This window comes from Mandrillus leucophaeus, unplaced genomic scaffold, assembly GCF_000951045.1.
Source record: "Mandrillus leucophaeus isolate KB7577 unplaced genomic scaffold, Mleu.le_1.0 Scaffold22, whole genome shotgun sequence".
Lineage (NCBI taxonomy): Eukaryota > Metazoa > Chordata > Mammalia > Primates > Cercopithecidae > Mandrillus > Mandrillus leucophaeus.
The window spans coordinates 445,315-459,945 of record NW_012102254.1 but is presented as its reverse complement, the minus strand read 5'-3'; the positions used below and the strand labels follow the sequence as shown (position 1 = coordinate 459,945).

The window sequence follows — 14,631 nt, the reverse complement described above, 5'->3', positions numbered from 1 at the left end:
CCCAGGCTCGAGTGCAGTGGCGCAATCTCAGCTCACTGCAACCTCCGCCTCCAGCCTCCCAAGTAGCTGAGATTACAGGCATGTGCCACCACGCCCGGCTAAGTTTTGTATTTTTAGTAGAGATGGGGTTTAACCACATTGGCCAGACTGGTCTCGAAATCCTGACCTCAAGTGATCCACGCACCTCACCCTCCCAAAGTGCATGAGCCACAGTGTCCGGCCAAAAATAATGCAAATTTTAAAAACCCTCTGGAAATAGAGGTGATGGTTACACATTATGAATTATTAATACCACTGAACTGTATACTTTAAGATGGTTAAAATGGCAATTTTATATTTATTTTAACACACACTGTATATGTGTGTGCATATATACATATACACTAAAACAACACACACACATACACACATATATATATACACCACCACCCCCCACCAGCTGCTATGTGAAGAACAGCCTGTAGGGGTAGCGGGTGGGCGCTGGAAACCAGAATGGCAGAAGGGGCTGAGGCTGAGGCTGGGGTAGTGGCAATGATGACTGCGAAGAGCCATGAGAGATTCCTGGTGTGTTTGGGTCCCTAAACAGACAGAATTGGATTGGATGTGGAGGGTAAGAGATGGAGACAGGGTATTTTTCTGTTTGGGCCATTACCAAGTTGAAGGTGCCTGACACATCTAAGACCCTGGCATGAAGCAGGCAGGTTGGGATGGAGACTTCTGTTTCATATTCACAAGCATATAATGACATTTAAAGTGCCATAGAAGAGATGTGGACAGAGAGAAGAGGTGCCAGGATCTGAGCTCCCCAGCACTGAGAAGAACCCAGCAAAGGTGGCTGGCAAGGATAAGCAAAGAAGAGTAGAAAGGCCAGCAAGTGGAGGGCCGAGGGATCCAGGAGGGGAGAATATCTGGGCAGTAGTAGGGAGTCAACTGCCAAGAGCCCATCACAGGAGCTCTTGATGCCTTGCTGGGTGGAGCAACACAGAACAACCAGGTCAACAACTCTTTTACCCCCAACATCATGTTATGAACATTTTCAAGCCACAAAGTTGTTGAAAGAATTGTACAAGGAACACCCACAAAGCTACTATCTGGATTTATAATGAACCCCTCCTTTCCTGGCTTTATCACATATCCATTCTACCATCTATTTGTTTTTCTGTCTGTCCATCTATCCATACATCTTTTTGTTGAATGTCAAAGTATATTGCAGTGTGCCAGGCATGGTCGCTCATGCCTGTAATACCAGCACTTTGAGAGGCAAAGGTGGGAAGATTGCTTGAGCCCAGGGATTCAAGACCAGCCTGAGTAACATGACAAAACCCTGCCTCTACCAAAAAAATACAAAAATTAGCTGGGTGTGGTGGCACCATGCCTGTAGTCCCAGCTACTCGGGAGGCTGAGGTGGGAGGATCACTTGAGCCTGGGAGGTGGAGGTTGTAGTGAGCCGTGATTATGGCGCTGCACTTCAGAACCAGAACCTGTCTCAAAAAAAAAAAAAAAAAAGTACATCGCCGATATCAGTATACTTCCCACTAAGCACTTCACCAAGCATATCATTAACTAGAGTTCAGTATTTATTTAAGGTTTCTTTTTTTTAGGTAAAATTTACATATAATGCAATGTACAGAGGTTAATTATTCCGGTCGGTGAGCTTTGAGAAGCGGTCTGCAGCTCAGCCTCATGTGGGTTGCAGGTCATCTGGAGTGACCATGGGAGTCATTTAGCGGGAGTTTAAGAGGTGAGGGCCAAGGACTTGCAAGCCAGGATAAAGGGGCCTGGAGGGAGGGCAGCAGAAACCAGGAGGGAAAGCCGGGGATGAACCAAAGGGTCCTGGGGATTTTAAGGAGAAGTTGAGACTAGTCCAAGGGTCCAGCCTCTCCTGGAAAGGGTGACTGGGGACTAAGAGGAGTGTGTATGGGGAGGGTGCAGGGGAGATGGCCGGTCATGGATGGGATGTGTTACAGGGTGCACTGGATTGTCCTGTTGTTGTGGGGGAGGGGAGGCTGTCCAGAGCAGTGTGGGAGGAGTTGAGAGATATTGAGGGCAGAGAGACACATGTGTCCAGGGATCAGCAAGGGGATGGATCCTCTCCTTTCATGGAGATCCAAGCCAGTGAGGCCTTCTAGCCCCAGGAGCGATTAGTTTCAGCCTCCACTCCCCAGATCCTGACCTCAGGTGCTGGGCAAGTTCCCAAGACCTTCCTCAGGGCTCTGATAGATTGGCACAGGCCTCCCCTGGCTGGTCTAGCTCTGGATCAGTGTGACCCTGCCCACTGGGACCCTGTGGTACCTGCTTCCTAACCCTGAGGTCAGCCAGCTGACAGTAAGATGCTAGATGGGGCAGGCGACATGTCCATTGCTGTACCAGTGTGAATATCCAGGCCAGGCCTAACTCCTTCCCTCTCAGCTGCCACCTTAGCTGCCCTTCTGCACATTGGCCTGTCCTTGTTGTCCAGGGGGCATGGGAAGGTATGTTCCTCCTGCTGAGACCTGGCCAGTGACTCATAACCCAGAAAGGCATATAGTCACACTGGCCAGTGGGGACCTCCCAGGAACCTCTAGATTCCTGCGGAGAGGGCTCCTTTATGAGCTGTTTCTGTGATGTTTCAACTTGTACCAAAATGAAAAGCATGAATGCGGTATCAGGCATGATGTCAGTGCTGAATGATCTGAAACATTGAATGCCTGCTCTCCCTGGTAGGGCTGGGTCTCTCCACAGGAAGAAGGCTGAGTGACGTCTGTAACCCTCCTTTTCCTTGCTGCTGGGGGAGGTGAGAGGAGGGGAGTGGGAAGAGAACTTGTGACTTCAGGGGGCTCTCAGAGCTTCCTGACAGCCATGGAGGTGACCATGAGGTAGACTCCACCCTGTGAGCATCCTTTGGGGCCAGATATGGCAAGCAAGTCTGAGTCCCACTCTTGAGGGCTGAGGCACTCTGTGTAGCCAGTGTTCCTGCAGGGAAGATGTAGAAGCTCTTTCCAGAACTGCCCTCCTTGCTCCAGAGCCCAGTGGAGGAATTAGCAGGGAGTGACCATTGCAGACAGATCATAGCTGCTCATTCAACTTAGAGTTCATATAGCCTCCAGCTTGGGCCCCAAGCCTCTGGATCCTTGGCCAGTACCACCTTAGCTGCCCTTCTGCACACTGAATAGTTTGAGTAAGGAAGCAGCTAAGAAAGACTCTTCTCAGGGAGAAAGTCCTCTCAGAGCTACAGAGCCCACAGGGTCCTACCTTTCCAATTCCCTAGCAGACTCATGGCAGAGCAGGTGGCAGTGGCTCCCTGAAAAGCCTGTAGGAAGGCTTCCTGTAGCTTCTGCTTCCCCCACCTCTTAAACCACCTCTTGACCTTGTACTGCACTGAGCCTTCCCATCCTTACTGCCACCTAGGCCCCTGCTGGGCCAGGGTGCACAGGCTTCCATGGAGGTCCCTACCAGTTCTTGGAGATGGCAAGATGGGCTTCTTGCTAGCAAGAAGAGTCAGCTCAATCAAAGCTAATGTCTGGCAGAGCTGTCCACCTTAGGGTAGCCCCAGGAAGGCTCCTGAGACATGAGGCTCATGGCTGGTAGCCTGCACATCTCCTGCCCATGTGCCAGATCAGGATCTTGGAGGTATTAGATAGCAGAACCCTAGCTGAGGCATCTTGTCACACTGGTAAAAGTATAGTCCCTCTGATTCTAGTGGAGAGCCAGCTTGAGAGGGCCTAGGAGCCACAGGGAGCCTTCTGGGTTCAACCTCCTGATGAGGAGGCATCACTGTGTGCAGCTAAGGAAGGCTCTAATTGTACTGGCACTGAGGCCAGGGGAGTCTGCCACAGAACTATTCATGTATACCCAGGCTGGGTGGGCGGGGATAGGGCCTTGCAGTAGGGAGGAAGAGGCTTAGGTTGGGCTCCTCCCAGGAAACTCCTGGGGAGGCAGAGAGGGGGCAGTCTTGCTGGCCTCAGAAAGCTCCCTCAGCCAGTGTCCTCCTTAGGAGGCCTTGCATGCTGGGCCTGAGCCTGGGAGGGGTTGTGGGGAGGGTGCGGTCAAGGTTCCTCACTGTCTGGAAAAGGCTGGATAGAAATAGCTGCACCCATCTGGGCGATGAGTCACTGAGGGGCGTTTCAGCCTTTTCTTGGAGAAATTCTATTTTAGGTGAGATGCCTATGCCACAGCCTGGATGATGGGGGCTGGGGAAAGGAAAGTTCTGGTGGTGAGTGCAGGAGGTTTGGCATGTGCCTTTGTTCAGCCTGATTCAGAACCCCAGGGAGAGTCACCCCAAAGTCCCAGGATAAGAAGCCTTACCTCCTAAATCCCCTTTCCCAGGAATAAGTCTCACCTCAGGGCATGCTGCAGTGCCCAGGTGAATGAGAGCGATGGGACCTTGGGTGTGGGCTGGGCACCCACAGCAAGAACTGAATTTGTGGCTGCCACCCTGGGCCAGAGGCTGAGCTTCCCCTCTGGGGAGTAATCCCCTTCCAGAGTTCCTCTCTGAATGAGTAGAAATGGCCTGCTCTTGGGAACTCCCACTTTGATGGGAATAAGCCTCTCCCTCCCAAGAATGACCTTTCTAAAAAGGTCTTTAGACTGGGTTCAGGGACTGAAATTGTTTTCTCTCTGGCTTTCTCTGCCCAAACATAGACAAATAGACAAAGCTGCCTTGCTTCTTTTTTTTTTTTTTCTTTTCTTTTTTTTTTTTTTTGAGACAGAGTCTTGCTCTGTTGCCCAGGCTGGAGTGCAGTGGCATGATCTCAGCTCACTGCAACCTCTGTCTCCCGGGTTTGAGTGATTCTCCTGCTCAGCCTCCCAAGTAGCTGGGACTACAGGTGTGTGCCACCATGCCCAGCTAATTTTTTGTATTTTTAGTAGAGACAGGATTTCACCGTGTTAGCCAGGATGGTCTCTATCTCTTGACCTCGTGATCCACCCGCCTCGGCCTCCGAAAGTGCTGGGATTCCAGGCGTGAGCCACCGTGCCCGGCCTGCCTTGCTTCTTAAAAAGCATCTGGGTGGGTTAATGGTTCCCAGCTAGGGGGATGGCTTCTCACCTCACTGCCTCAGCATCACTGTTCTTAGAGTTTCTAGAACTGGGATTGGCCTGTGGAGGGCTCTGCCAGGGTTTGCGGTGCTGACTTCTAGAGCCTGATTTGCCCTTTGGAAGAGGCAGGACTGCAGAAGGCACCAGGCTCCAGGCTGTCCAGGCTTCGGTTTAGGAGCTGCACAGAACTGTCAGGGCTGATCTTGCCAGCAGCAACACTTCCTAGCCAGGGAACCATTGAGAGCACGTTGCTAAAACATCTCAGATCTTGGTTTTCTCTCCTGTGAGGACAAAATGAGAGAATGCCTGTGAACATGCCCTATGTGGTGCTTGGCACAAGAGGGTGCTCGCCAAAGTGCAGTGTTCTTCCTCTTCTTGGCTGCTGCTCTTGGGTTGCTGGGATAAGGCACCTGAGCCCAGGCCCCCTAACTGGCAAGTCAACCTGCAGCAGTAGCCCTGGGGCCTCAAGGCAGAGAGCAGGGCTGGAGTCACATGTGCGGGTAAATAAAAGGGGCCTTCTGCCCCAGAGTTGAGACGACACCTTCCCCTCATGATGAATGGGTGGCCAACAGGGTGCATTCAGAACCTCTGGCTGCAACCACAGACAGAGAACAACCTTGGCCTCCAGCCTTGGCTCTGGTTGATGAGGAGGAGCCTTTTCATTGAGGCACCAAATCTCGGGGCTTCCACCTTGTTGAGCTGTGACCCGCATGACCAAATTGCCAGGATGAATGAAGCAAGCCCCTCTGGGATGAGCCCTGCTCTGTACCACATGTTGTGTGCAGCCCTAAGAACACCCTATCAACGAGAGCTTATGGGCTGCTTTGGGGGACAGGAGATACCTCATAAACAACAAATTAGTAGACACTTTGAGAAAGAATGAGCACTATGAAGAAAATAAGCTGGGTGATTTGATGCAGAGTACCCAGAGGGTGTTTTATTTTTATTTATTTATTTAATTATCTTGAGATGGACCTTCGCTCTGTTGCTCAGGCTGGAGTACAGTGGCACAGTCTTGGCTTACTGCAACCTCCGCCTCCTGGGTTCAAGCAATTCTCCTGCCTCAGCCTCCCAAGTAGCTGAGATGACAGGCGTTCGCCACCACACCCGGCCAATTCTTACTATTTTCAGTAGAGATGGGATTTCACCATGTTGGTCAGTCTGTCTCGAGCTCCTGACCTCAAATGATCCTCCTGCCTCTGCCTCCAAAGTACCTGGATTACAGGCATGAGCCACCGCACCTGGCTAAAGGAGAGCGTTTTAGATTGTGTGGCCAGAGGAGTCCCTGGTGGGAAAGTGATACCTCATCTGAAATCTATACAAGCTGGGCCAGGGAGCAGAGGGAATAAGGAGTACAAAGGCCCTGGTACAGAAATGAGCTCAGGGGACCACTTGGCAGAGCAGACAGCCTAGAGCATCTGCAGTGAGACAGCCAAGGGGAGATGGCAGGAAAAGAGGCCAGAGAGAGGGGGAGGCTGGGGTGGGTGACAGGGTTGTGCTGAAGAGTTCCCAAGGTGTTGTGGAAATCCACTTGGAGTGTTTGATCCTATTGGTGAGATGCTCTGATTTACATGTGGGCTTTTTGCAGAAAAATTATTGGCTCATGTACCGGGAAGTCCAAGGGTAGACTTGAGGCATAGCCAGATCCAGGGAATGGAATGAAGTAATCAGATCTACTCCTTTCTCCTTTCCTTGACTCCTACCATCTATGGACGTCATTCTTAGCATCTCTCCATATGTTGGGAAAAAAGACTACTACTGCTCCAAAGCTATATCCTTCTGATTAGTAATCCAAAGGAAAAGGAATAAAGACCCTCTCTCCTGTTGTTCATTACCAGATAACATGGAGGGCTCTAACTGACTCTTTGCCAGGTCATGTGCCCATCCCTGCATGGGGCTAATGACAGAGGGAAACTATGTGTTTATCATGTCGATAGTGGCACGTGTCTCCTTTGCTCTGGAGGCATGAATTATCCCATTTCTTTAAAAAGCTATCTTCCTTAAGGGAAAAAAAAGGCTTTTAAAAATTCTACTTAACATCAGTCACTTACATTGCATTACTTTACCCTCACTTATTTTGTTCTCAAGATTTTTCATTCTGTCTCTTGTTTCTTCAGCTAGACTCTAAGCTCCTTCAGGATAGAAATCATGGTTTCTTTTTATTCTCTATGCCTCCTTCTCCCACGTATTACTCTTCACTTATTTATTCATTCTGCGAGTTTTTACTGAATACCCATTGCATACAGGCACTGCTCTAGGGCCATGCCTTTCCTCTTGGATTAGGTTTTAAAAGATCAGTCTGGTTGCTGTGTGCAAATGGCCTGAAGTGGGAAGCAGGGGAAGGCTACTGGGTTCATCCAAGCAAGGAGGTTGGGGTGCACAGATCTGAGGCACTGCCAGGGGGTGGCAGGGAGGACTCTCAAGCAGGAGGGTCTGGCAGGCAGTGGGTTGGTGGTTGGGGTGGGGTTGGGCGATGGGACTGCCTCCGCTCTGCCTCACATGCCTGGCAACTCCTAGAGGGCAGGGGAGTGCCATCTGTCCTTCAACCCTGCCCCCGGCAGCCCAGAAATACCTGAGCAGGACTTGGTGCTCCTGCCTGTGCTAGGAGTGGCCTTGGCTGCTGTGAGACCTGCACTGACCTGAGCCATGAGTACCGCCAGTCCTGGCCACCCTACTGACTATTTTGCTTCTCTCTTCAGGTGAAGGAGTGGCTCTGTCTGAACTGTCAGATGCAGAGGGCTCTGGGAATGGACATGACCACTGCACCTCGCTCCAAGAGCCAGCAGCAGCTGCACTCCCCAGCCCTGTCTCCTGCCCACTCCCCTGCCAAACAGCCCCTGGGGAAGCCAGAGCAAGAGAGATCTCGGGGTCCAGGAGGACTACAGCCTGGGTCCCGCCAGGGTGAGATGGCCAGGGCCACCTCAGTGCCGGAGCCTGCCCAAGCAGCTGCCCCTCCAGAGGTGGGGAGGGTGTCTCCTCAGCCACCTCAACCCACCAAGCCTTCCACAGCTGAGCCCAGGCCACCTGCAGGAGAGGCCCCAGCCAAAAGTGCCACTGCAGTGCCCACTGGGCTTGGTGCCACCGAGCAGACCCAGGAGGGCCTCACTGGTAAGCTCTTCGGCCTCGGCGCGTCGCTGCTAACCCAGGCGAGCACCCTCATGTCTGTGCAACCTGAGGCTGACACCCAGGGCCAGCCTGCCCCCAGCAAGGGGTCACCCAAGATCGTCTTCAGTGATGCCAGCAAGGAGGCTGGCCCAAAACCCTTGGGCTTAGGGCCCGGACCTGGGCCAGCACCTGGAGCCAAAACTGAGCCTGGGGCTAGAACGGGTCCTGGATCTGGACCTGGAACCCTGCCGAAAACTGGGGGAACAACCAGTCCAAAGCATGGAAGAGCAGAACATCAGGCAGCATCGAAGGCTGCTGCCAAGCCAAAGACCATGCCGAAGGAAAGGGCCACCTGCCCACTGTGCCAAGCCGAGCTCAATGTGGGCAACAAGAGCCCAGCCAACTATAACACATGCACTACCTGCAGGCTCCAGGTGTGCAACCTGTGTGGCTTTAACCCAACACCCCACTTGGTGGAGGTAAGAGCTAGACCAAGCATGCTCCCTTGAGCCTTGATGAGAGGCTGGGCCTAGGTAGTGGGTGGCATGGGAACCAGAAAGAGTACTGGGTCTGCAGCAGCCATGGGGCTGCCCCTGCACAATGAATGCTGCAGAGGGGCTGCATTCCTTTTCCTGTCCCTACCTCAGGCCCCAGTTCTACTCAGAACTAACTTTCACTCAGAGAACTAACTGGCACAGTAGTTGGGGGTAATGGTGCCTACTGACTCTGACTAGTGCCCTAAGGCTGATCCCAGAGTCCCTGAGCTGGCCTCCCCATTTCCAGCTACCATGGGCATGGCCCTGATGAAAGACACCACCCTCCCCTGCTCAGATAGGAGAACCTGAGGTCCCACACTGCCAGGTACCTGTGACCTTCAGAAGGGTAGGGATTGAATGGCCATGGGGTAGACGGTTGTGTCCCATGTCCAGGGTCAGGTGGGAGGCTTTCTCACAATGGGGCAGGGCATGTCCCACTGTCCAGGCTCCAGCCCAGCTAGGTAGTATTCAACCTTGATTGTCTCTTCTGAGGTCATAAGTGTTGATGTCTGCTTGTCAAAGTCACAGCCTTTGGTTCACATATTTTACCCAGGGTGGGCCTGGGCTCTCCTTAGCGCTGCTGGTGGGATGCTCAGAGATGCTCCTCTTTCCCACAGGAAGGTTTGAGACAGACCTGGGGTTGTGGCTGTTCTCTCTGCAGTCCCTGCTCCAGGGAAGGGCACTGGGCACTGTGCTGCGCTAGGCAGGAGGGAGCAGGAGGCCCAGTGTAAGGCTCAGTGTTCTCTCAAAGCCTGGAGTCCAGCCCAAGAGGCTCAGAAGGTGAAGGTGCCCTGGCAGAACTAGACCAGCCTGGGCCAGGAGCAGATGCTGCTTCTGCTCCTCCCTCAGTCCTGTGGCCCACTCTTCCTGGCCCAGGGCCACCCATGTGATCCCTACCGTGCTGCCTTGGGTATAGCTTGGTGTGTCTCCTTCCTTAGAGTGCTCTCAGTCTTGATAGGTGAATGTGTTTCCCAGCTGTGTCACATTAGGAGATGTTCGAGCCAAGGCCTTGCATCTTGCACATGGGCAGCCACCTGAGCCCTCTGGTCTCTTGGGCTGAGCCATTTGTAGCTGATGGTGGTGCAGGGGTGTGTGGAGTGCAAACCACCACTGGCCCAGGATGGGACAAGAGAGGAGAGCATGGTGTTGCCGTGGCCTCTGTGGCACCTTGTTCTGAATTCCCTTGGACCAGGACTCCACAGGAGTCCCCATGAGACCCCAGAGTGACTAGGAAGACTACTTTGGCCATCAAAGGCCACACTTTCCAATATGCAGGGAAGGGCAGCCCTGAGCAAGACAACTGACTTCCTCATGTGGCACCCATGTGGCCTTCTTGGTGCCACGAAGCCAACTCTCCAAGCTCTAGGTCTGGTGGCTCACTGGTGACAGTTTTGCCTCACTGGCTCGGGGGAAGGGGTGCACCAGGGTGTCACCACAAGACCAGGAGAACCCTAGCTGGCTGCTCTGCCCAGAGACCTCCAGGCACAAGCTCACTGCTGGTCAGGTGGGGCACCCTGACACTGAGCTATTGTGAGCCCCAGTGGACTTCTGAGTTGGCCTGGCCTGGAGGACTCCTGTTCCCAAGAGACCTTCCAGCCCACATTTCCTTATTAAGCAGAATGAGCATGAACGGGAGGGGAAAACTGTCTCTGTCCAGGAGCATAAATGTTCCTGACAGCTCCTCTTGGCGGCCCCTGGGCCAGGCCATGGGAAGTGCTGATTCTGCCCAAACAGAAGAGTTTCGTCCACGCACTGACTAGATGAAATGTCTGGATTCTGACCTAGGCCTCTCATTAGCTGCTTGGTCCTGGCTTTCCTGGACCCTGGAGCTTCTGTCTCTTGATGGCCAGTGTTCCCCTCATCACACTCCTCTCAATTTCCTGCTGTCTCCATGTCCCGCCCCACTGCCCCCTCCTTAGCCAGGACTACTCTCGTCTCCACAGGATCTGATGGGTCCCATGGGCCTGAAAGCAAAGCTGGGGGATGTCCTGGTCCTAGTCCTGGTCCTCCCTCATCCCCAGCCCAGGCTGCTCCTGACAGCAGTCAGGGGTGATGAAGTCTCTCTAACTCCTTTCTCATAGCTCTCCCTGTCAATGCTGCTGTCCCCAGAGGGCCTGTGGCTGTTCTGGGGAAGGTGTGGATAGGCGGCCCTAATGCCCCTCCCATGGTTCCCACCGTAGAGATTGTACCACCATCCACCACCAGAGACACAAGCCAGCAGCTCGGGGTCATCCTCACCTCCTCCTCTTTAACCTCTGCACCTGCTCCGTGGACCAAACCCTGCCAGCTCTGTCTCCCCACTGTCACAAGAATCTGGCCTCTCTCCCACCCATGGTCACAGCCTTAGTCCTTCCATCCTTATCCTGCCTTACCCACACAATGACCAAAACCTCTGTGTAGCTTCACCTGACTTCGGTCTAGCGAGGGGCTGGTGTTGATATGTTCCCCATACCCTCAGCATTGCTTTTCTTTATTGAGGCCCCTAACCAGGCCGTGGGCTGTCTTGGATCTCACCTCAGCCAATGGCCACTTGGCATCCTGAGCAATTTTGTGCTTCCCTGTGACCTACTTTGTGTGTTCTTGGTTAGAGGTTTCTGATTTCTCAGCACTTGCCAGAGACACTTACCCTGCCTTGGGAGTGTGGTGGTAAGGCCAGCAGGTCCTTCTCCGGGTCCTAAGGGTGGGTCTGCCACGGCTGTCTCTCTCCGGACCTTGCCGGCTCAAGAATGACTGTGCTGTGTCTCTGTGCACAAAGAAGGGACAGACCAGTGGAGCCCCACTCATAGCTCCCCACAGCCCTGTTAGACCTCCTGGGACTCCACCTGAGGCCAGAGTCAACCATCTGGGCTAATGGGTTGGGAATTTTCCCCATAGGTTGGAAATTTTCCTGAACATTTCTGAGCTGTAAAAGTCTTTCTTTCTAGATTGGGAGTTCAGAGCACACAGTAGAGGAGGGAGTAAAATTGGATCCTTTTTCCTTTTGAACTTTCCTCTGAAAAAAATAACCATAGTGCTATTTAGTAAGCCATTTCATAAAATTAAGAGTTGTTGATTCCAATTTTTTTTTTTTACCTATTTATCTTTTGGAAGGATAATAGTACCCTCTGGCTTAATTTTTGATTGACTTTCAGTTCAAAATAGAGTTTGTGAAGAAATTAGTAGAATTGGAATTATGACAGTAACATTACCAGTCTCTTATTGTATCATCATTGCCAAAATTCCAGCTGTGCCCTCGAGAAGTCGGGCCTCCCTGGGCAAAGTCCCTTGCACTTGTGATATGTGGGGCTGGGCTTGCTCACTGGGGCAGGGGTTGCAGCAGGGGCATCAGGCCAGAGGCCCTGTTGCCTCCCATGTAGAATAGGGACCACAATACTCCCTCTTAGGTTTCTGTGAGAACCAGGTGAGATGCTGTACCTCAGATACTTATGCAAGGCCTGACACTGTCGGCCCTTAAGCCAGGATATTGGAACAGGAGTATCCTAAAAGAGGGTCTCTGTGTGAGAAAGGAAGCGTCCCCACGAGCCCCTATCTGGCTGTGGATGGACCCTGTGCCCAGTGTAAGCTCTTGGTGTCATGAGGGATGCCCCACAGGGAATGAACACATTTGGTGCTGGGGAGTGTGGGGGGTACAGCCTAGCCACAAGGATACACACTGGGGACACCAGGGACGGTTTATTTTATGAGAGGAAGAGGCCGAGAAAGAAGGAGCTTAGGCATGTCCAATGACAGGGAGGCTCAGGGTAGCAGAGTCAGGAGAGGAATAGCAGCACCAGTGGTGGCCATCCCTGTGGTCCAGTGTCCTCCAAGATGACCCCTGGGCATCCTTTTCTCTAGAGTTCTCATTCACAGCCCCCTGGTCTGGCAGCAGGGCTGAGGGTGTTTAGGGCCAGGCAGCTGGCCATAGGGCATTGACTGGGATTGGTGTCACCATAACCATACTGGCATGCAGGCCAGCTCCACGCATGAAGAGATTACGTGGACTGCAGGTTTATTTAGACAATAGCAGACAGTGCAGGATCTGTCCCGAGCCACAAGGCACAATAGCAAGTGGTCCCAGAAGGCAGCAGCTCTCACGTGCCTAGAGGGTACCCCACTAACTCAGTCATCTCATTTCCCCTCCTTTACCCTAAATAGTGATGCCCTGAACCACTGAGTGCCATCTGATGGCATACACATCTGCCTCTCCCACTGTTAGGTAATGATTGTCCTTAGGGAATTTGTACCTTTCTGCCCCAGAAAGGAACTGGACAGAGGAAGTGAGACAGAAGTAGTCATCAGAGCCACCCCATTATCCATCCCCTGCCCTTTTGTCAAAGAGGCCAGGTGAAGGGGTAAGCAGGCAGCACTTTCCCAAGGACTGGGGCTGGCATGGGCTGAGTGAGGCAGAGTACAAGAGGGCTGTGCAATCAGTGGATGGCTGAATGAGAAATGAACACTGAAACTGGGGAATGGAAACGAGCAGAAGAATAAGGGAATGAACTATTGGGATGGAGGTAGGGGTATGTTGGGGTTGGAGAAAATTAGAATAGAATGAATAAAGAAATTGGAACCCCAGCAACTGTGTCCCCGCTCCCAGGCACAGAGATTCTACATGGCCTGCCTTCCACCTGATTCTCATTCCCCAGAAGACTTGGGCCTGGGCCAGGTCTCCCCTGGCTCTACTACCAGCCCCAGTGCCCTGTACCCTTCTTCCCCACTCCCAGGGGGCTTGTGAAGGGCCTCCAGCAGCCAGGTCAATGTTTATTTTTAGCCCTTACTTTACACGCCTCTTCCTGCCTGCTCTCCCTTCCCCACTGCCTACTACAGCAGAGCCAGGAGCAAGAGGGCCTGCCAGGCAACCTGCAACCTGGCTGTCTCCGTGAATAAGTGTATGAAGGAGCAAAGCCCCAGGGAGCATGTGACCACAAGTAACATCTCTGCTGAGGGCTGGGCTTCTGGGCTCAGGCAAGCAGGCCTCTCCAGCATTTGGTCAGAGCACTTAGCATTAGGTCTGCCTCCTCCATCCAGACCACCCTTCCAAGGTGACTTGTTTCATTTAGACTGTTGCTTCTGTGTGGGGTTTCCAGGCCAGAGATGGAGTTAGGGGTTTGCCAGGTCACCAAGGTAGGCCAGGGCAGATAACCAAACTTTAAGAGGCCTAACATGGGATGGGTGTGCACAGGGCTCCAAAGTGGAGTTAGGGCAGCATTGCCTTGGTCCAGCCCACTGGGCCTAGATCCTAAACCCATCATGCTGACCATAGGGCTGGGGAAGGGGCTGTTTGCTTATTTCCAGAGCTCTCTCTCTTGGTCTTTGCCTATAGCCCTGCCATCTCTCCGGGGTCATTTTGCCACCTCACAGTCCTTTCTGACGTGGGGGAATTTCCATTGTGTACACAGGTGATGCTGGGGGCGTGTGAGCTAGGGTTCCTGGATCAGGCTGTGTGCTCTCCTATGTCTTGTTCTTCTGGGGCTTGGTCTCAACCTATCCAGAATTCTCCCCAGGCACCTCTGGGGGTACACCCTGCCAGGCCAAGTGAGCCCAGGTCCTGGCCAGTGGCCAGCACTTACTGCCTCGTGGGGTTTTTTGTGGAGACACATTGAGCGTCAGATAAGGTTCAAGGGAGTCAAAAGTGGTGTTAGGGCTGGGCTGTGCAGAGAACAGAGTGAATATATGTATGTAGGGCATCTAAAGGGTTCCCCTCCACAGCTGGGCCACTGCCCCATTCCTCTGCCTGGGACTTGTGCATAGGGTTGGGCCTTGGGGAAGAGCAGAAGCTCCAGTGGGAAAGAAGCAGTCTCGACCCTGAGTAACCAGCCTGTGGAGCAGGCCTGTCCCTCAGCACACACCAAGGCCCTACCACCTGCCCAGCCTGTCCTCTGCTGAAGCCTAGAGAAGAGAAGTGGAGTGTAGCTCTCTGTGGACAGCAAACCAGGGCAGAATCATTGACATGTTATCTGCCATGGTGGCCCTAGGATGCCAGGCTGAGGCAGGC

The 14,631-nt window shown here is 52.9% G+C and overlaps 1 protein-coding gene across 1 annotated transcript in view; it reads left to right on the top strand.

Annotated features, from left to right (window-relative positions):
* The window catches only part of BSN (bassoon presynaptic cytomatrix protein), a 56,918-nt gene that overhangs the window by 19,258 nt on the left and 23,029 nt on the right, over positions 1 to 14,631 (top strand). Inside the window, exon 3 of the mRNA XM_011981136.1 lies at positions 7,716 to 8,600. Coding sequence (XP_011836526.1) covers positions 7,716 to 8,600 — 885 coding nt within the window. The remainder of the gene's footprint in view (positions 1 to 7,715; positions 8,601 to 14,631) is intronic.